Here is a 20,849-nt window from a genome sequence, read left to right as displayed (position 1 = left end):
GTAATATGATTTTGTCCTGATTGGCTTTCAATGTCTCTATTTTCCTCCATACAGAACAATTATATAATGCCTTCATCAAGAAATGCGAAAAATAGAATAGAAAAACCTTTTAGTTTGATATTTTTCCTAGATCACACTTTTTTCGTTAATTATCTCAATTTTGATCTTGTATACATAATAAAAAAGCTCTATTAATACATTTATTAAAATGTTTAATTATTTTTTATAATTAAGTGCAGCAATATGAAGAGCAGTTTTACCATCATGATTTTTTTCATTGATATTTGCACTCAGCTAGAGAAGAAGTTCGATTGTTTCTTTACCACCACTATATGCAGCACGATGAAGAGTTGCTATTATCATTTTCGATATTTTTCATTGATATTTACACAATTTGAAAGGAAAAGATAAGGAATGCCTCTGTTATTATTACATGGTCTCAATAAGCAGTAGTTTTCCATCATGTGCCATTTATGATATTTTGGATATGGCGCTTTTTTTGGAAAAGATTGATTTTTGTGGAAATTTTCTTTAAATCACGTCTAATTCATTGTCATTTTGCATTTTTAGCAGATACATCGCATTATACAAATCGATGTATGGCAAATACATATTTATCAATTCACGATATTCCTTTGAAACAATGTTTTGATTAGATATTAAAAATTTTTAAGGAAATAACTTTGAAGATTACCAACCTTAATGATAGACAATTTATATACCAGTGATTTTGATGTAAAGCCTTACTCAATTATCGACATTGGCAAAAATTTTTTTAGTCTAATTTTATATGGTAGATTTTGAAGAAAAAATTCCAAATTTTCGCATTCTTCCACTTGTTCAGCCCAACCCCGACGGTCATGAGATCGATATTCAGAAGATTAAGATGGAATTACGAGGCGGTTTATCAGATTGCCCCGCAGAAGATCGATGTATGGCTTGGCTTTCAGTTTTTGGCGTATTCCCAAAGAATCCGAACGAATGGCCACTAATACGTGCTCAAATACTTTCGTTATATGATATACTCATCAAAGAATATGGGGTTGAAAATTGGCTCACAGTCATTATGAAGAAAAACACCCGCAAAGCAGATATAAATCTTCCATATAGTTCAGTTATGGCATTAATACATACGGACATCATTCGAACTGGAAGGCATATTTTTTTCTTCCCGCCAGATCCAGTTTTAGTTGAAAATGACACTGATGAATGCTTATATGCCTTTCACTCTACTATACGCAAGTTAGAGAGAATACTCTATGTCTTTGCTAGGGCAAATGAAAATTATGGTTACATGCAAGGTTTTAACGAACTTGTTGCCCCAATATTATATGTTATAACAAAGGCAAAACGGCTTTTCGATGGAAATGAACTTGAATGTGAAGCAATAACCTTTTATTTATTCCAAAATTTGCTAACTACGACCTCTATTAGTGAATACTACGATACAAGAGATAAGTCATCGCAACTTGAACAACGATTAGAGGTTTTCCATACATTATTTAATAGATTATGTCCAAAACTCTGTTCTTTATTTGATTCATTAGGATTAGATCCATTTATATATGCTTTTAGATGGTTTAATCTGATATTTGCTCAAGAACACGATTTGCCATCTTTATTATTTTTATGGGATAACTGCTTCTCGAGATTAGAGCATTTAAGTGACTATATTCTTTATGTTGCTGTCGCTCACATCGAAGAAGTATCTTCTCGCTTTACTCGATTGGAATTTTCTGTAATTGTTGAAGTTTTGCAAAATATGCAAGAACCTAACGTTTTCAATATCCTTAAAGAGGCCAATAGGCTCTGGGAAATTGATGCAAAATTCAGAAATTCAAAAAAGAAAAAGAAATAATTTTATATATTTTTTACCATGATAATAAACTGTTTGTATCGCTATTTTAACATATAATTTTGTATGAAAATTATTATTATGAATAGCATAGATTAATGAAAATATTAATTTACACCTGCTTTTTCACAGAGCTAAAAGTATGTGTAATCAAAGATGCTTTGAACGATCCCAGATGCATATAACATAACGATACTGCGTGATAGATAACATTAAAATGAAACCATAACGAGATAAGTCAGGTATTCATTGAATGGATCTTCAATTAATTATAATTTTAGCAAAGGAAGTTAAATTTTTGTATGCTTCTATATATGGCAATTTATAAACATATATCTAACAGCATTTACACAACGATTTAATATCATCTTAATACTGATGGAAAGTTCAAAGCACATATGCAATTGAAAAACATATATTCAAATGCGATGGAAATTCAATAAACAAATATCAGTGATGATGAAATAGAACTGAAAGATAAATCAGAACACATTAATTTTATTGAAACAAAAGTCTATATTGTAATATATATATATATATCAATGTTGAAATATATATGCTACATAATAATAAAAGAATTTTTATTATTTTAATAAATTCTGTTATTAATTTGCAATTTATGGTTCAATCGATTCATCTTTTGTTCTTTTGTTTTTCTTGCAGCAGCAACAACAAATTATAATAATGATTATAATAATAATGATTACTGCAGCAATTGATCCACCAATTATATAATATAATTGAGAATCAGAATTAGAATCATCTCCAGAAATTTCTGAATCAACAATAATTTTGTATTTATAATTGTCAACTTTTATTGACGGATTTCTTCCAGTTGCATTCCCAATTATTCCATTATATTGATATTCATTTCCATTATTTTTGAATTCATACCCTGCAGCTGCGATTGCATTCCCATCTTCACAATAAATTGAAACCATAAAATCTTCAGGTAAATTTGAAATATTTGCTGGCGTTTCACCTTTATTAGTATAGAATGTTGATTTCAATTTAATACTACTGCCATCAATAACCATGTTATCTGTCTTTGCATTTAATGAAATATAACAAATTGTTTGATTTTCTTCTATAAAATACTGATATTTCTGGCCTGTGATACTCATACGAGATGTTCCAATTAAAACGTCCATTGGACCAATCATAAAATCAATGAATTCGCATTGTGGTAATTTCCAAGACATATCAAAAACAGAAATTGGCAGTTTCGTATTAATAATTGACTTAATGAGAATCTTTCCAGAATTATGAAAATCACCTCCAATAATGTTTGTTTCGTTGAAAATAAAATAAGAATTCGAACCCATTTCAATCTTTCCAAAATATTTTTTCATTTGAATTGTGGGATGGAAAACTACAACTGATTTCTCAGGAGTTTCAAAACATGTTGTTTGTGGTGAAACATTTATCTCTTTTGTGTTACTATTTAATTTAATGCAATTTCCATTATACTCCCATGATTGATCAATTTTTTTGCTAGAATCTGAGCATTGTTCATTGGAATTTTCCATTAAATACAAATCATCACACGCTGAAAAGGGACCATTTTTCCACTCACAATAGTTCACTAATGATTTGTCTTTTACTAATGGTTTGATTCCAACATATCCATATTCCATTGGTTCTGTTAAACTGACTTCTAATATTAAAGTTTCATATTCATAAGCAGAATAATAATAAGAAGATCCCCTCAATGAGTTATCATACTCATAAACCTTCATGTGATTATTAAGATTTGTCATGTCACATTCATAACTCATTAAAAACGGATTAGCAAATATCAAACATGCTTTCATTGGTGCCTTTAAAGGAATTGGTCCACGATTTGAATTTGAGGTAGCAAAATATAAATGTTTATCATCAGGTCCTAAATAGAAATCGACTGATTCACATTTCGATGGACTAATTTTAAAAATATCTAGATAAATCTTGGTTACTTCATTTGATTTTGCTTTGAAAGTAAATGATGTTTGATTCTTGTAAATTGTTTTAAGATCAGTTCCGTTGATGTCAACAAAATATTGAGGATTATGAATTACAACATATGTATGAAAATTGGATGCTGATAAAATTGCATAGTCAGAGGCCTTATCTGTTGGAATATCTAGAACCGTGTGACCATATCTTAGCCATTGGAATTGAATCAACGTGATCAATAACATTGATTTAAAAATGATCAAATTTGAATACGTATCTCAATAGGAAAAATATTCTGAGTACGACTACTCCTAATTCAAAAATTTCAATGTTAATAATTGGAAGAATTAAATCACACATGGATTCCCTAAGTTGTTATATTTTATATTTTTTAAAAATATGTTTTATAAATCCATTTCTGAAGAAGACTATTCACAATTCAATTTTTTTCTCAAGAACTATTTAAGATAATTTTACACGTTTTAACTGGTACATGCTTTAAAGGAATACTTTGTTCACAATTTTTCCGAGAAAATGGATCCGAGAGTTTGAAAATTGAAAACATGCAGATTTTAATCCAAAAAAACGTGAAAGGACATTTGGTGTCAGAACATAAACAAGTGTATAGTTTTGTATTAGCACTGTTTGAGAAAAACATTGATTTAATAAACTCCTTTTCCTTCGTAAAGTCTCTTATTCAAAATTTTGATAGAGTTTCACTCAATAATGAGGCAGAAAAACGATAGAGAGACTTTCTGATGGAAAATGTGTTTAATTTTTCTAAATATGCTACAAAATTATCATTTGGAATTCATTGGTGAATTCCAAATGATTTTGTAGTGTAAGATTATTTTTATTGAAAAAAATTCATATCAAAGATACATAACAAAGATTAATTATATCAGGTTTTTGGAACGACGGATTCTAGATTAAGTTTTGATTTCATTCAATTTCCGAAGTTTAAAGACCTTATTTTGAAAGAAAAGAATAAAATATTTAATTTTTTATAAAACAATATAAAATTATCTCTCTAAGCAGTTCCATTTTCAAGGAAATCTCTCAACAACTTGTTATCGCTCTTGTGGATCTCGTAATCATCCTTCAAAGACGCGAGAGTTTGGCCAAGCTGTTTATTTTGCGCCAAAGTGACTTCGTAAAGATGTTCGAGTTCTGCCATTCCAGTAAATTTGAATGGTTTGGCGTTTTTAGGGAATAATCGTTCGATTTCTTCCGAGGCCAATCTTTTTCTTCTCAAATCTTCTTTTGCACGGTCCAGCTGCTGTTTTAGCTTCTCTGCTTCGTCAACAAAGCTCTGATGACTGTACCATTCCTTCTCCATGGTGTTTGTAAGGTTAACAACGATGTCTGACGAAAGAATTTTTTGTTGAATCTGATTTCGAAGTTCTTTCCTTTTTCCTTCGAGTTGTTCGGTCATCTGCTTGCTTTTAGCAACTTTGGTCTCGAGATGAGTAATTTCTTGCTTCTTGTACTTCGGAAAATCAACAATCTTTTTCTTATATTCGTCAATTTCGGCTTGTATTGCTTTTTCGTTCTCTTTCGCTTCTTGCATTTTCTCGTTGTATTCTTTCTGAATGCCAGCAGTCTTTTCTTTCTCTGTCTTCAGAGAATCGTTGATTTGTTGTAATTCAATCGAAATTTTATTGAGTTTCTTATAACATTCGGCGTGTTCTGCTTCTGCTTTGCTAACACTCATTGTAACAGCATCAATTTCTGCTGTAATTCGTCTAAGTTCTGACATTTTACTGACTTTTTCATTTTCTGAGTTTGCAAGCCTTGAATCAATCTCTGGCATCTGTTTCTCGAGTTCAGAAACTTCGCTTAGTAGTTCATTCCTCTTAGATTCGAGATCATTTAGAGCCATCATTATATCTTTTGAATTTCCAAGTCTTTCTTGGATGCCATTAAGCTTATCGAGCTGCTCAGTAAGCTGGGCTATCTCTTGATCTGTAGGGTTTTCTTGGTCGTTGTTTTCGAGATCTTGTTTATTTAGTTCCTGAATTTGCTCGTCAAGTTTCTTTCCTTTGTCTACTAATGATTCTAATTGCTGTTCGAGTTTCTTGTTCTTTTTAGATTCTGGTCCTCCATTCTTGGCAAGATTTAATTCTGATTGTGTCTGCTTTAATAAATCTTGTGTAGATCTGAGTTCATTCATATGGTTCAAATCTTCTTTTTGCACCTCTTGTTGTAGATCAGCTAGCTTTTGCTTTAACGCTGGTAATTTGTCGACATCGGCTTGAAGTTCTTCAACTTTCTTGGCAAGAGCCTCTTTCTCTTTGGTTTGCTGCAAAAATTTCTCATGAAGTTGAGCAAATTCCTCTTTGCTAATCATAAGAGAATTCCGCAGAAAATTTTATAAAAATAAACTCTGAATTTATCGCTATCAATTCGATCATATTTAATGAATACATGATAATTATTAATAAAAGTTTCCGCTCAAAAATCGGCAGGTGTCACTTTTCTCAACTGGCATTATAGAATTCGAACTGATATTCGGTTATTATTCTTCAAAATATATAAGTCTCAAATGAATTTAATTCCTATTTTTCATATAATTCTTTCTAAACGCATGAAATTGAGCGTAATTGAAATTATTTTCGAGTTCATTAAAATCTGTTGTATTTTTGTAACACTGTACTGTATTATATCGTGAATATGTTCTATTCATTTGTATCTTTTTGCAAAAAAATATATTATCTAATTCTCTTTTGAAATTAACGCTTAAGAACTATTTGCCTGAGGAGAATTTTGGAAATCATTAAATCTCACAATATATTTGAAAATGTTGCACTTTTTTCCCCTTATTCCACAGTAGGTATCAAATGTTGATTCTTAAATATAGTAGAACAAGAACTATAAGTCACTTGAGAAAATGACATTTGATATTGTTTTGTTATTGATTAAGGGTCCACTGTAAAAATTGAAAGTCTCTCAAAATTGAGAGGCGATTTGTAAATAATCGTTATCGTCTTTTTTCGAAAATCCACTTTTCCTAGTGTTCTGATTAATATTTTGTGAATGTAACAATAAAGTATATGTTTTAGTAAGATGATAATACATTCTATCACTTCAAATCACACAAAAATTGCAAAATCAGCGAGTTTTATAAGAACATGATTTTTTCGAATTTTTTCGCTTCTGGATGCGTGTTTTGAAAAATAGATATTTTCGAATTTTGATTTTAATTTAAGTATAAATTTTATATTAGGAATTTTTTTGACCTATTTCCAATCATTAATTCCTAAGTTTTTCTAGGAATTTAATTGAGAAGAAATTAGGAAATTCGCTTTAATGCCATTACATCCTAATATTGTGATGCATGTAGTTTATATTTATTGAGGCTAATGCCGGAATATCGTGCATTTTATAAAAAATTCAAAGAATTGACAATTGGATAGCACAAATTTAATTCTCTAGACAAAGTATTATTGTTTATATATTCAAAGCATTATCCTTCGTTTTGAAATGTTGGCCAAAAATTTTCGTGTTATTTTTTGTGTTTCAGCATAAATTATGTATTGACTTATGAAAGATAAGCATTTTATTCATTATCATAAAGATATACCAAAACAAATTGATAAAATTTAAAAAAATGTGTATTTTAGTGGGTATTATTCTGGCCAATGCCCATTTTTAAACGATTTAATATTGACCATATCAATAGCCGACTCAATGTAAAAATTTAGATATTATTTTTTCATTATTCAAACTTTGATAAATTTTAGTATAATGAATGATTTTGTTTCGTGTATGATACAGAAATGAAAAGCTTGATTAATATCATTTTGCATTTTTTCAAGAATGTTAGAGTACATCTACATTAAAAAATCGGATTCGAATTGCGATACTGCATCAAATTGTTGCACATCTGATAAGGATCTCAAAAGAGTAAAGTTAATTTTTTTGTGTTTTTTTAAGTTTTGGGCCTTAGTAAAAACACCATCTTGAGCAATATTTTTGGGACGACGATAGGCCTTATTTGGCCTTACAATGGACCCTTAAATTTTTTTTCTTTTAAGGCTGCACTTACGCCCATTTGACTTTAATTCAAATTTTTGACAACTGGCGTGAAGCGTCATTGAAAATCAACCTTAAACACCTGAATTGAAGGCCGTGTCATAGGGGCGTAAGTGCACCCTTAAATTATGGAATAAAAAATATATGAAATTAAACTCATATTTTTTCGTAAAGTCTCTTCTTGAAAGATGTTCACTCAATATTGATGTAGGAATACCATTAAGAGACTTTAATTAGGATTTTTAGATGGAATCATCACTGCAAATACCTTCAATTTTGAGAGTTAGATAATAGAAAAATATTGTCAGAAAAGTGAAAATCCGGAAATACAAAAATTGTCAAATGTCATTTAATTTTATTTTATAAAGAAATACAAACAAGAAAATAAAATAAAGATAGTATCAAATTTTGATTTTATGCTCTAAAGCATAATTTTTCAGAATTGAAACAATTTCTTCGTTTTCAACTAATTTTGGAATAGTAAAAATTGTTTGGCCGAATATATCCTTTTTCATCACATCGACATCATTTCTAGACATCAATATCTTCAGTCCTTCAACATATCCATGACTTACACACTCAAAAATTGGAGTTTGACCCATACTATTTGCAATATTAACATCACAATTCTGCAAAGACAAGAAATACTTAATAATATCAGTCAATCCTTGCGAGAAAGCAATGTGAAGTGCAGAAACACCACTATTGCTTTTATCATTAGGGTCAAGAACATTCAATTTAACAAATAAATCAATAATTTCCTTATTTCCGTAATGCATTGCCAAAAGCATTGGTGTTTCACCTATAATTGTTTTCTTACTCAAATCAATATCAGAAAACTTCAACAATGCTTTTACACACTTATAATTATTTGTTGAAATTGCAAAATGTAGAGCTGTCCAATTGTTTGCATCAGAAATATTTGGATTACATTCCTTTTTCCTCATCTTTTTGATGGCAAAACAATTCCCTGTCATGGAGGCAACATGTAACGCTGTATGCTGTTTTTTGTTAATTGTATTCAAATTGATCGTTTTTGTATTCAATAATAATTGAATGCATTCTTTTGAATTGAAACAAATGGCCAGTTGTAAAGGTGTCAAACTGTCCAAACCTTGGTCATTGATTTCAGCACCAAGAGTGATACAATGCTGCAGAGCCCTGAAATTGTTAGAAATTGAACACATATGAACAACATTTCCGAAATTTTCGTCATCGTTTTTGACAGAAATTTTTCTGGTGTTTAAAAGCCACTCGAAAACATCTTCCCTGTAGAAAAGAACTGCAAGCTGAAGAGTACATCTGGTATCGAACCTTCTTTGATTCACAATTCTGATGATTTCGGCATTTCCACCCATAATTGCGTAATGTTCTGGACAAAAACCGTTTTGATCGTCTGTAATGTTCATATCCGCATTGTTAAGTAATAGAAACTTGAAACATTTGAGGGAACCATAGAAACATGAGTAAGAAATGTAAGTTGGATTGGAATGGCATAATAAACCATGTTCAAAGAGATTATCTTGAACTCTTCCATTTATATCGAACTCTGTAATGTTAGTTAAATGTATAAGTTGATTGATATCGTCATTTTTTATTGAATTAGCTATATCATTATAAAAACTACCGGAATGAATGCATTCTAATAGTAGAGAATAGTTATTTTCTGTAAGATTTTGTATATGGGACTCTAAAAATTGAGCATTTATGCCGAGATTGCTTCTTTTGAACGCAATACTGACAAAATTCGATAAAATATCATTACATTGTTGACTTTCTATTTCGGGAAGAAAGAATAACGCCTTAAGAAGTGAGTATTGTGATGTAAAGCTGAAGTCTTCGAGAGCTCTTGTTCTGATTTCTTCGTTAGCGAATACTTTTAGCTTGATACATTGTCTAAGTGTTGCAAATAGTGGAATTTTGTTGTATATGAAGTCAATATATGGCTTTTCAAATATTTTATCGAGTAAATAAGATTTAAATTTTTCTTTAAATGTAAATTTTGTGGATTTAACTGCAAAGAAATGAATTAATGTAGCATATGAATCGATTGATTGCACTCTAATAGGAATTCTTGTTACAAGTGTATCAACAAATCGATACATAAGTTTTTCTTTCTCGAGATAAACGGTGTACGATAGATGCACTACTATATCATTCACATTACTACTAGTTAGATTAAGAAGATCTCGATCTAACTGGTAATGAGCATCCATCAAGATATCAAATGAGAAAGTGCTGATCAAAAACACTATTTTAAGCTTTTATTATGCTAAAATTATATGATCGAAGCGATCAAATTGTTCAAAATCCAAAAATTGTCAGATAAATTTTCAAAATAAAATTCGATATCCAGAACCCCAAAATCAGATTATTAGCATAAATTTTCTGCATACTATATAGTCTGTTGTTTGGTTATTTTACGTATCCTAATAGATGGCAAGTACTTATGCACTTGTCCCTAGTTGATGAAACCGATTTTCGATATCTAATTGTGTGTAATCGTTATTAAATCGATAACAATTCCGTATTTGTTGAAATGGAACTGCTAAAGCCCCATCAATCAGTGTTTCATCGTCCTCTGGATTGAACTTTCCCTCTGTACTATCCCTTTTTTGATTCTTTTTTAGATAGGAAAAGATGGATGACATGAGGGAAGGGGAATTAATGGTGTAAGACCCAAATTAACTAAATTTCAAAAAAAAAATATCAAATATCAAATGATTTTATTAACAGATGAGTTCAAGATATATATTGTGATTTGATTTTCGATAATAAATCTGAATCAAATGCATATTAAACTCGCACATTTAGTCTTCTTATCATAATAATGTTATCAGTTAGTGACTATGGCTACAAAACAAGCAACATTAGATATGTATCTCATAATCAAACGGACGTTAAGCTTAGATATTTGAGATTTTATCACCTGGTAGTATGCATAATACTATACCAGAATGACTAGTCATTCTGTTGTTTTAATATCGTTTTAAATTTTTTATGCCAAAATAGTACTTTGGCTATCATTGGTAATACGTAAGGTTGCTACTGTTGTAATATTTCGAAAAAATAAAGGTATCAACTTTAATGCAAGATATGATGAGTTGAACATCGAATAATGGGGTTTTTGTAATATTAATATTCTTTAGTCCCTAGTATATCATTGTTTCATACTAATAACGTGGATCAATTCCGTTTCAATGATCAGATAAAACAGAAACAATATACTCAGGTGCCTCTTTTTTGGTCCAAAAAATTTGTGTTCCCCCTTTTTTTGAATTTCATATATAATTATGAATTGTGATGTTTGTTTAAAATAAAATTAATCACATATTTTTCTCTAAATTTATCGTCAGATATTTGAAAAGTTATTATAAGGAAATTTTTATTCAATTAAGTGTTATAAGGTGTCGAGAAACACCTTGGGTTTGAACTAGCTTTGGGTGCTCATAATGTTTTTGAGTTTTTGAGAACTCTTCTGAAAACGAAAATTCATCTTGAGATTAAATGTCATCCACTTCATTGTAAAGATTATTCATCCCAATAAACATAAAGTATAATATTCATTCATCACTAGCTGAATAAAGCGAATAGCCACTTGATGAAAATGAAAATTCATTTTGAGATTGAATGTCATCCACTTCTTCTTCGTCAAGATTATTCAAAACTCGGCATGATCTCACAAGATTAAATACTGAAAACATCAAAACAATAATCACCACAATTGTTCCTAATGAAATATAGGGTGTCCAAAGGTGTGTTTAGCACAAACCTGAATACTGCGAATAGAAATAAACAAGTTACATATATATAAAGTTTATTTAAATATAATCACCATTGGATTCAATCACGCGTTCGCAGCGATCGATCCAGGCTTGAAAGACACGCTTTAAATCATCATGAGAAAATTGCTCAAATTGCTCTCTTACAAAATTTTCAAGATCATCTGGACTCGCGAATTCGCGTCCTTCAGCTCTCTTTTTTAGCGTGCCGAATAAATAAAAGTCAGAGGGTGCAATATAAGGTGAATAAATTGGGTTTGGAACAACTTTGACATTGTTTTCCACCAAGTAATTCATTACCTTATGACTTTTGTGAACTCTTGAATTATCAAAATGAATTGCAAACTTTTGTTTTTGTTGTTTGGATTTCTCAAACTCATCAGAATTGATAATTTGAGTAAGAACATTGTCAATTAGATACTGAGCATTCATCGTATTAGGTTTTTGAAGAATATCAATTGCGATGATGCCATTCACGCCCCAAAAAACCGACAACATCATCATTGGTGTGTCAATTTTTTTCTTCGGGAATGTTTGCGGATTTTCATCCTTCGGGATCCACATGATTTTGGCTTCTGTTGCATATTGAAACCAATACTCGTCCCCTGTTACTAAAAAGCGAAACTTCTTGGATTGATACGCACCCAATATAGAGAGGAGCTCTTTCGAAGATTGGACTCTAGATTTTTTTTGAACTGAATTAAGGTTGTGCGGAACCCAACGTGTATACGCTAGTTTGTAGTTCAAATAATTGTGCAGATAATAACTGACTGTTGTACGTGGTATCTTTGTCATCTCCTCTATCCTTCTGAGTGATGCTCTTGGGTCTTCATCTAGCGCTTGAAGAATTGCTTTGATTTTTCTTTGATCCGGCGATTTTTTGTCAATTTTTATGATGGGCGCCTTTTTGTTCATGAAGTGATACATCCTAACATGATACGTTACAGTGGAATAGCTAGGAGCATCCATACCGAAGCATTTTACCAATGTCTCGTAGATTTTTTTACAGTCTTTGCATTTTTTTGCAAGAGCGAGGATGTTTTCTTTATGATTCATTAAAAAAATGAAAAAAATCCCGCCAAAATTTCCCGCGAAACCGCCTCTTGTCTCAAAATTCATTTTATATCCCAGCATGGCGCCAAAATACAACATACTCATCATATACATATATTCATATTTTTTATTATATATTTATAATCAGCATATATCTCCTTTAATAGTCTCATATAGAGCGCTGTGCTAAACGCACCTTTGGACACCCTATATTTATTGCGGAAGCCTTTTTAGATACCGGTGTTTTTTGGTACTTTGTACGAATTGGAGGATGCGTTTCTCTGATTTCTGGAATATCTTCGCCTCGGATAATTTCATTAGGAGGATCTGCCCATCTTCCATTCCATGTAGGTTCTGGTGTACGTTGAGATATAGATGTTTGTTGAGATATAGATGGTTCTGGTGTTCGTTGAGGTAAAACAATAACATGCCCTTCTATTGGAAGTCCACCAATTGTATCAAACAAATAAATGGATGTGACATAATATTCGCTGACTGAATGCGCATTTTTGAGAAAATCACCTCCTTCAATGAATGATGATCCCTTGTAAATGAAATATCCAATGTCAACACTTGTGTTGTAAGACGAGTTACGGAAAGTGAGGTGAACCGAAAAGTGACACTTATTTGGTCGGATAAATTCCCTATATATTTACTTGTCAAAAAAAATCAGACTTTTTTTGCTTTAAAAAATTTATAAGTTAATTATTGAGAACGAAGGTGAAAGGAAATGGATATCTCTTACCTTTCATTCCCTCGAGAAAGTTCAAAAACTTGGGTGCAATCAGAACTGATTGCACCCAAGTTTTTGAACTTTGTATAAGGAATTGTTGGCTATGATGCACTGATCATGAATCAGTACATCATAGCCAACAATTCCTTCGCAAACAGCGGGAAACTTTGTCTGAATAGTTTAACATTCAGACAAAGTTTCCCGCTGTCAGAGAGGGAATGGAAGGGTAAGAGGTATATATTCATAATGTATACCTCTTACCCTTTCATTCCCTCGAGAAAGTTCAAAAACTTGGGTGCAATCAGAACTGATTGCACCCAAGTTTTTGAACTTTGTATAAGGAATTGTTGGCTATGATGTACTGATTCATGATCAGTGCATCATAGCCAACAATTCCTTCGCAAACAGCGGGAAACTTTGTCTGAATAGTTTAACATTCAGACAAAGTTTCCCGCTGTCAGAGAGGGAAGGGTAAGAGGTATATATTCATAACGTATACCTCTTACCCTTTCATTCCCTCGAGAAAGTTCAAAAACTTGGGTGCAATCAGAACTGATTGCACCCAAGTTTTTGAACTTTGTATAAGGAATTGTTGGCTATGATGCACTGATCATGAATCAGTACATCATAGCCAACAATTCCTTCGCAAACAGCGGGAAACTTTGTCTGAATAGTTTAACATTGTGGTGGATCTTTTGGTTTTGGACCTGTACGTAATTTTGGAATTTCAATTTGATTGAAATTAAGAGCGTTTTTAAAAGTTTTATGTGATATTGTGGGAAGAATTCTTCCATCTGTTAAAGGGACATTTTGGAGAACGGTTTCGACGTTAATACCGCTTTGAATTTGTTGATTAGCTTGATTTAACCATTCTAAATCAATTAAATCGAAGATTCTACCACTCATTTGAAAATTATAAGTTTTGAAAAAAACCGTAAATCATTATTGAATCTAAAAATATTTATGTACAAAAAGTCGGTATATATTCTATAATTATTTAAAATAATGAAAAAGTTGATTTGTGAATCATTGAAATATTAATGCTGTTATATATATATATCAGATGATATAAGATGATTTTTTTAAATAAAAAATAAAATTTAATTTTTTAATTGTTAAAATAAGAATAGTAAGCTTGACAAGTAATTTAAGTTTTTGCTTTGTAAAGTTATTTGGTTGGCAAATGCATTGTGTCACTTTTTGTTTGAGTTCACTTTCCGTAATTTGTCTTATGATACTTGAAAATGCCTGAGAATTAATTGACTGAATATCATTTGAAATAAAGATTTTTACATTATTAACATTAATAAATGATGAAGGAATAGTGTAATCATTGATATTTCCTATTGAGATATTGATTAATTTGTTGAAATTTAAAAGTGATGGCAAATGTTTCTCTTCATTAAGTCGTTTATTTGTATTTGTATGTAAAAAATCGAATTTTATTGTTGTGACTGTTTCTTTGAGAGACAAAAAATTAATGAGTGTGAATCCTTCGTTTTCATAAATTAATTCTTGAATTGGACAATTGGCAAAGGCATTAGATGAGATAGAACCAGAGATATCTTGAGGTGTTTTTAATGTTATACTTGTAAGACTAGAACAACCAGAAAATGCAGAATCTCCGATTGATGTAACACTTGAAGGAATTGTTATACTTGTAAGACGTTTACAATCAGAAAATGCAGAATTTCCGATTGATGTAACACTTGAAGGAATTGTTATACTTGTAAGACGTTTACAATCAGAAAATGCAGAATTTCCGATTGATGTAACACTTGAAGGAATTGTTATACTTGTAAGACGTTTACAATCAGAAAATGCAGAATCTCCGATTGATGTAACACTTGAAGGAATTGTTATACTTGTAAGACGTTTACAATCAGAAAATGCAGAATTTCCGATTGATGTAACACTTGAAGGAATTGTTATACTTGTAAGACGTTTACAATCAGAAAATGCAGAATTTCCGATTGATGTAACACTTGAAGGAATTGTTATACTTGTAAGACGTTTACAATCAGAAAATGCAGAATCTCCGATTGATGTAACACTTGAAGGAATTGTTATACTTGTAAGACGTTTACAATCAGAAAATGCAGAATTTCCGATTGATGTAACACTTGAAGGAATTGTTATACTTGTAAGACGTTTACAATCAGAAAATGCAGAATTTCCGATTGATGTAACACTTGAAGGAATTGTTATACTTGTAAGACGTTTACAATCAGAAAATGCAGAATTTCCGATTGATGTAACACTTGAAGGAATTGTTATACTTGTAAGACGTTTACAATCAGAAAATGCAGAATTTCCGATTGATGTAACACTTGAAGGAATTGTTATACTTGTAAGACGTTTACAATCAGAAAATGCAGAATTTCCGATTGATGTAACACTTGAAGGAATTGTTATACTTGTAAGACGTTTACAATCAGAAAATGCAGAATTTCCGATTGATGTAACACTTGAAGGAATTGTTATACTTGTAAGACGTTTACAATCAGAAAATGCAGAATTTCCGATTGATGTAACACTTGAAGGAATTGTTATACTTGTAAGACGTTTACAATCAGAAAATGCAGAATTTCCGATTGATGTAACACTTGAAGGAATTGTTATACTTGTAAGACGTTTACAATCAGAAAATGCAGAATTTCCGATTGATGTAACACTTGAAGGAATTGTTATACTTGTAAGACGTTTACAATCAGAAAATGCAGAATTTCCGATTGATGTAACACTTGAAGGAATTGTTATACTTGTAAGACGTTTACAATCAGAAAATGCAGAATCTCCGATTGATGTAACACTTGAAGGAATTGTTATACTTGTAAGACGTTTACAATCAGAAAATGCAGAATTTCCGATTGATGTAACACTTGAAGGAATTGTTATACTTGTAAGACGTTTACAATCAGAAAATGCAGAATCTCCGATTGATGTAACACTTGAAGGAATTGTTATACTTGTAAGACGTTTACAATCAGAAAATGCAGAATTTCCGATTGATGTAACACTTGAAGGAATTGTTATACTTGTAAGACGTTTACAATCAGAAAATGCAGAATTTCCGATTGATGTAACACTTGAAGGAATTGTTATACTTGTAAGACGTTTACAATCAGAAAATGCAGAATCTCCGATTGATGTAACACTTGAAGGAATTGTTATACTTGTAAGACGTTTACAATCAGAAAATGCAGAATTTCCGATTGATGTAACACTTGAAGGAATTGTTATACTTGTAAGACGTTTACAATCAGAAAATGCAGAATTTCCGATTGATGTAACACTTGAAGGAATTGTTATACTTGTAAGACGTTTACAATCAGAAAATGCAGAATTTCCGATTGATGTAACACTTGAAGGAATTGTTATACTTGTAAGACGTTTACAATCAGAAAATGCAGAATTTCCGATTGATGTAACACTTGAAGGAATTGTTATACTTGTAAGACGTTTACAATCAGAAAATGCAGAATTTCCGATTGATGTAACACTTGAAGGAATTGTTATACTTGTAAGACGTTTACAATCAGAAAATGCAGAATCTCCGATTGATGTAACACTTGAAGGAATTGTTATACTTGTAAGACGTTTACAATCAGAAAATGCAGAATCTCCGATTGATGTAACACTTGAAGGAATTGTTATACTTGTAAGACGTTTACAATCAGAAAATGCAGAATTTCCGATTGATGTAACACTTGAAGGAATTGTTATACTTGTAAGACGTTTACAATCAGAAAATGCAGAATTTCCGATTGATGTAACACTTGAAGGAATTGTTATACTTGTAAGACGTTTACAATCAGAAAATGCAGAATTTCCGATTGATGTAACACTTGAAGGAATTGTTATACTTGTAAGACGTTTACAATCAGAAAATGCAGAATTTCCGATTGATGTAACACTTGAAGGAATTGTTATACTTGTAAGACGTTTACAATCAGAAAATGCAGAATTTCCGATTGATGTAACACTTGAAGGAATTGTTATACTTGTAAGACGTTTACAATCAGAAAATGCAGAATTTCCGATTGATGTAACACTTGAAGGAATTGTTATACTTGTAAGACTAGAACAACCAGAAAATGCAGAATCTTCAATTGATGTAACACTTGAAGGAATATCATAGACTGATCCTTCATGGCAGTCTGAAATTATAAATGGAACAAAGAAAATTAACATTGGAAAAAATTTAGTGAATTCAGAAGAGGAAAAAACGTATTTAATGACTCGGTGTTAAGATTTAAAAAAAGAATTACAATTATAATAGTACAAATTCAAGAGTCAAATTGTGAGCTTTACAAAATTTTCATCATCTTTGTATTTTTTTTTTGTAAACTCAGAAAAAAAAGTAAAAAAAATATTGAATGCATTTAATGCTGCACTTACGCCCATCTAACTTTAATTCAAATTTTAACAAAATATAGTCACTTTTGAGATGCAGTGAAGCGGAGTATCAAAAGTGAATCTATTTTGGAATTCTTGTATAATTCTAAATTTGTTGATTTGAATAGATCACAAAATTGAATAAACAAACCGAGTCAGTGCTCTATCAGCCATTTTGCTGTGATTTTGAGCAATATCTCCTCAAGTAATGACAATGCTAGGCTATTCCAAGATCATGCCCTTAAAGTAGGCCAATTTTTCTCGGAAATTTCAGATCAAAATTATGAAATTTCTAAAATTTGGTTCTCTTTGACCAGAAAATATTACTCTACTGCTCTATCTCTTGTATATGTATTACTTTTAACTATTTCGTTTTTTGAGAAAGGGACAAACTATCCAGTGTCACTTTTCAAAGGAATAAAAAAAATAATAAAGATGAAATAATAACATGAAATCTTATATAAATATAATTTTATCTAAATAGATAAATGAATTAAGCAGTTTACAGTTATATATATTTAATGAGAGACAATATCTAGTTCTATGGTAGAAATGACTCTTAGACTCAAATAAGTAACACAGATAGAAAGTACTCAGTATAACAATTATATATGTACACTCAAAGTTAGTCGCTGCTAAAATCTTAACCTTGCATTTCGGGAAAATCTGACAAATGGCTCTTAGACTCAAATAAGTAACACAGATAGAAAGTACTCAGTATAACAATTATATATGTACACTCAAAGTTAGTCGCTGCTAAAATCTTAACCTTGCATTTCGGGAAAATCTGACAAATGGCTCTTAGACTCAAATAAGTAACACAGATAGAAAGTACTCAGTATAACAATTATATATGTACACTCAAAGTTAGTCGCTGCTAAAATCTTAACCTTGCATTTCGGGAAAATCTGACAAATGGCTCTTAGACTCAAATAGTAACACAGATAGAAAGTACTCAGTATAACAATTATATATGTACACTCAAAGTTAGTCGCTGCTAAAATCTTAACCTTGCATTTCGGGAAAATCTGACAAATGGCTCTTAGACTCAAATAAGTAACACAGATAGAAAGTACTCAGTATAACAATTATATATGTACACTCAAAGTTAGTCGCTGCTAAAATCTTAACCTTGCATTTCGGGAAAATCTGACAAATGGCTCTTAGACTCAAATAAGTAACACAGATAGAAAGTACTCAGTATAACAATTATATATGTACACTCAAAGTTAGTCGCTGCTAAAATCTTAACCTTGCATTTCGGGAAAATCTGACAAATGGCTCTTAGACTCAAATAAGTAACACAGATAGAAAGTACTCAGTATAACAATTATATATGTACACTCAAAGTTAGTCGCTGCTAAAATCTTAACCTTGCATTTCGGGAAAATCTGACAAATGGCTCTTAGACTCAAATAAGTAACACAGATAGAAAGTACTCAGTATAACAATTATATATGTACACTCAAAGTTAGTCGCTGCTAAAATCTTAACCTTGCATTTCGGGAAAATCTGACAAATGGCTCTTAGACTCAAATAAGTAACACAGATAGAAAGTACTCAGTATAACAATTATATATGTACACTCAAAGTTAGTCGCTGCTAAAATCTTAACCTTGCATTTCGGGAAAATCTGACAAATGGCTCTTAGACTCAAATAAGTAACACAGATAGAAAGTACTCAGTATAACAATTATATATGTACACTCAAAGTTAGTCGCTGCTAAAATCTTAACCTTGCATTTCGGGAAAATCTGACAAATGGCTCTTAGACTCAAATAAGTAACACAGATAGAAAGTACTCAGTATAACAATTATATATGTACACTCAAAGTTAGTCGCTGCTAAAATCTTAACCTTGCATTTCGGGAAAATCTGACAAATGGCTCTTAGACTCAAATAAGTAACACAGATAGAAAGTACTCAGTATAACAATTATATATGTACACTCAAAGTTAGTCGAATGTTTGAAAATGCTTGAAGCAATATATTCAAGTTTGCAACAAGGATCAATAGATTCAAATCTTGTTTATTGTACTTTAAAGGTACTTTTAAAAAAGAAACAATTAATGTAAAAGATTCAAATAATTTTTTATTATTATTTTATTAATTTTTTAAAATAAGGTTAATAAAAAGTGACACTGGATAGTTTGTCCCACACTCTCGTTTTTTGACTAAAAATAATCGTTTTTTTTTCTCACTCAATCAGGGACAAACTTTAAATTGAAATGTCAATTTAAAGGAAGTATTCAATTTTTTGGTCAATTTAAAGCAATCATATATGTATAGTCCCCACAAAATCGGAGTTGAGAGGCAATTCAATTTTTTTGAGAGAAAAAACGTGCGTACTGAGATTTTGGGACCACTATAGTTTGTTTTAAAGGCTTGATCAATAGCAAATGATCAGTACTCGTTGAGTATGTTATGATGTTAAGAGATAATGGATAGTCCACTTTAGTATTGAAATTGAATTTGGATTATTATGCAATATTCTATAATCTATATTATGATGATCATAAGAATGTGTTGTATGTGATGATACTTAAGTATCATTGATATTTTTTAATTATTGAAATTCTTGACCATGATTGAAAGTTTTACAAAATATGTGGAACATATTTTGTAAAGCTATCAATCTTCTTCAAGAATTATAAAATAGTTCGAAAATTGAAAACCGCTTCACTCATTCAATTTTCGCCCTATTTTTTAAAAGTTAGTAAATAATATTTCTTAATTTGATGTGCTATTTCGTTTTTTGACTAAGAAATCTTTTTTTTTATTTTATTTTATTTTATTTTTCTCACTCAATCAGGCAGGTAAAATATGCCATATCAAAATGCAATTGTTTTAAATGTTCATCATGCTTGTTCTAATGTTTATACTTTTTGCAATTTTTCATTCTTAATCAAAACTCAAAAATAAACTTGCCATCTATTAGGATACGTAAAATAACTCAGATCTATCATATTAAAATTTTTGAAAAATCTCCAAAAAAATCCCGGTTCGAAAATTTCGAAATCAAAAAGCACATTTTTCGCGGAGAAAAAAAAAGAAAAAC

General features: G+C 30.7%; 7 protein-coding genes across 7 annotated transcripts, besides 7 other annotated features; 1 reads left to right on the top strand and 6 right to left on the bottom strand.

Moving 5' to 3' along the window:
* Positions 1–790: 790 nt before the first annotated feature.
* TVAGG3_0275980 (regulation of vesicle fusion) lies at positions 791–2,243 on the top strand (the record flags this gene model as incomplete). The annotated part of the gene is made up of 1 exon (XM_001327753.1): positions 791–1,858. One exon carries the CDS (start codon positions 791–793, stop codon positions 1,856–1,858), a length of 1,068 nt encoding a protein of 355 aa, XP_001327788.1.
* A 61-nt stretch (positions 2,244–2,304) lies between these two features.
* TVAGG3_0275970 (uncharacterized protein) lies at positions 2,305–4,211 on the bottom strand (the record flags this gene model as incomplete). Its single annotated transcript, XM_001327752.1, has 1 exon — positions 2,473–4,035. The coding sequence occupies one exon, from the start codon at positions 4,033–4,035 to the stop codon at positions 2,473–2,475; it is 1,563 nt and encodes a 520-aa protein (XP_001327787.1).
* Positions 4,212–4,339: 128 nt separating this feature from the next.
* TVAGG3_0275960 (A-type inclusion protein-related family) lies at positions 4,340–6,153 on the bottom strand (the record flags this gene model as incomplete). The annotated part of the gene is made up of 1 exon (XM_001327751.2): positions 4,821–6,140. The coding sequence occupies one exon, from the start codon at positions 6,138–6,140 to the stop codon at positions 4,821–4,823; it is 1,320 nt and encodes a 439-aa protein (XP_001327786.1).
* A 559-nt stretch (positions 6,154–6,712) lies between these two features.
* Positions 6,713–7,805: a mobile genetic element.
* Positions 7,806–7,822: 17 nt separating this feature from the next.
* Positions 7,823–7,949: a mobile genetic element.
* A 217-nt stretch (positions 7,950–8,166) lies between these two features.
* Positions 8,167–10,170, bottom strand: TVAGG3_0275930 (spectrin binding; the record flags this gene model as incomplete). Its single annotated transcript, XM_001327750.1, has 1 exon — positions 8,227–10,041. One exon carries the CDS (start codon positions 10,039–10,041, stop codon positions 8,227–8,229), a length of 1,815 nt encoding a protein of 604 aa, XP_001327785.1.
* A 1,396-nt stretch (positions 10,171–11,566) lies between these two features.
* Positions 11,567–11,594: a terminal%2Cinverted (terminal inverted repeat of Mariner transposon ID:TVAGG3_0275910).
* Positions 11,567–12,870: a mobile genetic element.
* TVAGG3_0275920 (Mariner transposase) lies at positions 11,647–12,774 on the bottom strand (the record flags this gene model as incomplete). The annotated part of the gene is made up of 1 exon (XM_051228710.1): positions 11,647–12,774. The coding sequence occupies one exon, from the start codon at positions 12,772–12,774 to the stop codon at positions 11,647–11,649; it is 1,128 nt and encodes a 375-aa protein (XP_051098440.1).
* Positions 12,843–12,870: a terminal%2Cinverted (terminal inverted repeat of Mariner transposon ID:TVAGG3_0275910).
* A 519-nt stretch (positions 12,871–13,389) lies between these two features.
* Positions 13,390–14,299: a mobile genetic element.
* Positions 14,069–14,299, bottom strand: TVAGG3_0275890 (transposase-related family; the record flags this gene model as incomplete). Its single annotated transcript, XM_001327749.1, has 1 exon — positions 14,069–14,299. One exon carries the CDS (start codon positions 14,297–14,299, stop codon positions 14,069–14,071), a length of 231 nt encoding a protein of 76 aa, XP_001327784.1.
* A 153-nt stretch (positions 14,300–14,452) lies between these two features.
* Positions 14,453–17,587, bottom strand: TVAGG3_0275870 (surface antigen family; the record flags this gene model as incomplete). Its single annotated transcript, XM_001327748.2, has 1 exon — positions 14,453–17,587. The coding sequence occupies one exon, from the start codon at positions 17,585–17,587 to the stop codon at positions 14,453–14,455; it is 3,135 nt and encodes a 1,044-aa protein (XP_001327783.2).
* A 582-nt stretch (positions 17,588–18,169) lies between these two features.
* Positions 18,170–19,954: a mobile genetic element.
* The last annotated feature ends 895 nt before the right edge of the window (positions 19,955–20,849 follow it).

Source organism: Trichomonas vaginalis, chromosome V, assembly GCF_026262505.1.
Source record: "Trichomonas vaginalis G3 chromosome V, whole genome shotgun sequence".
Classification (NCBI taxonomy): Eukaryota; Parabasalia; order Trichomonadida; family Trichomonadidae; genus Trichomonas; species Trichomonas vaginalis.
Note: the sequence above shows the minus strand (reverse complement) of the source record. Positions and strands in the feature narration are given on the sequence as shown.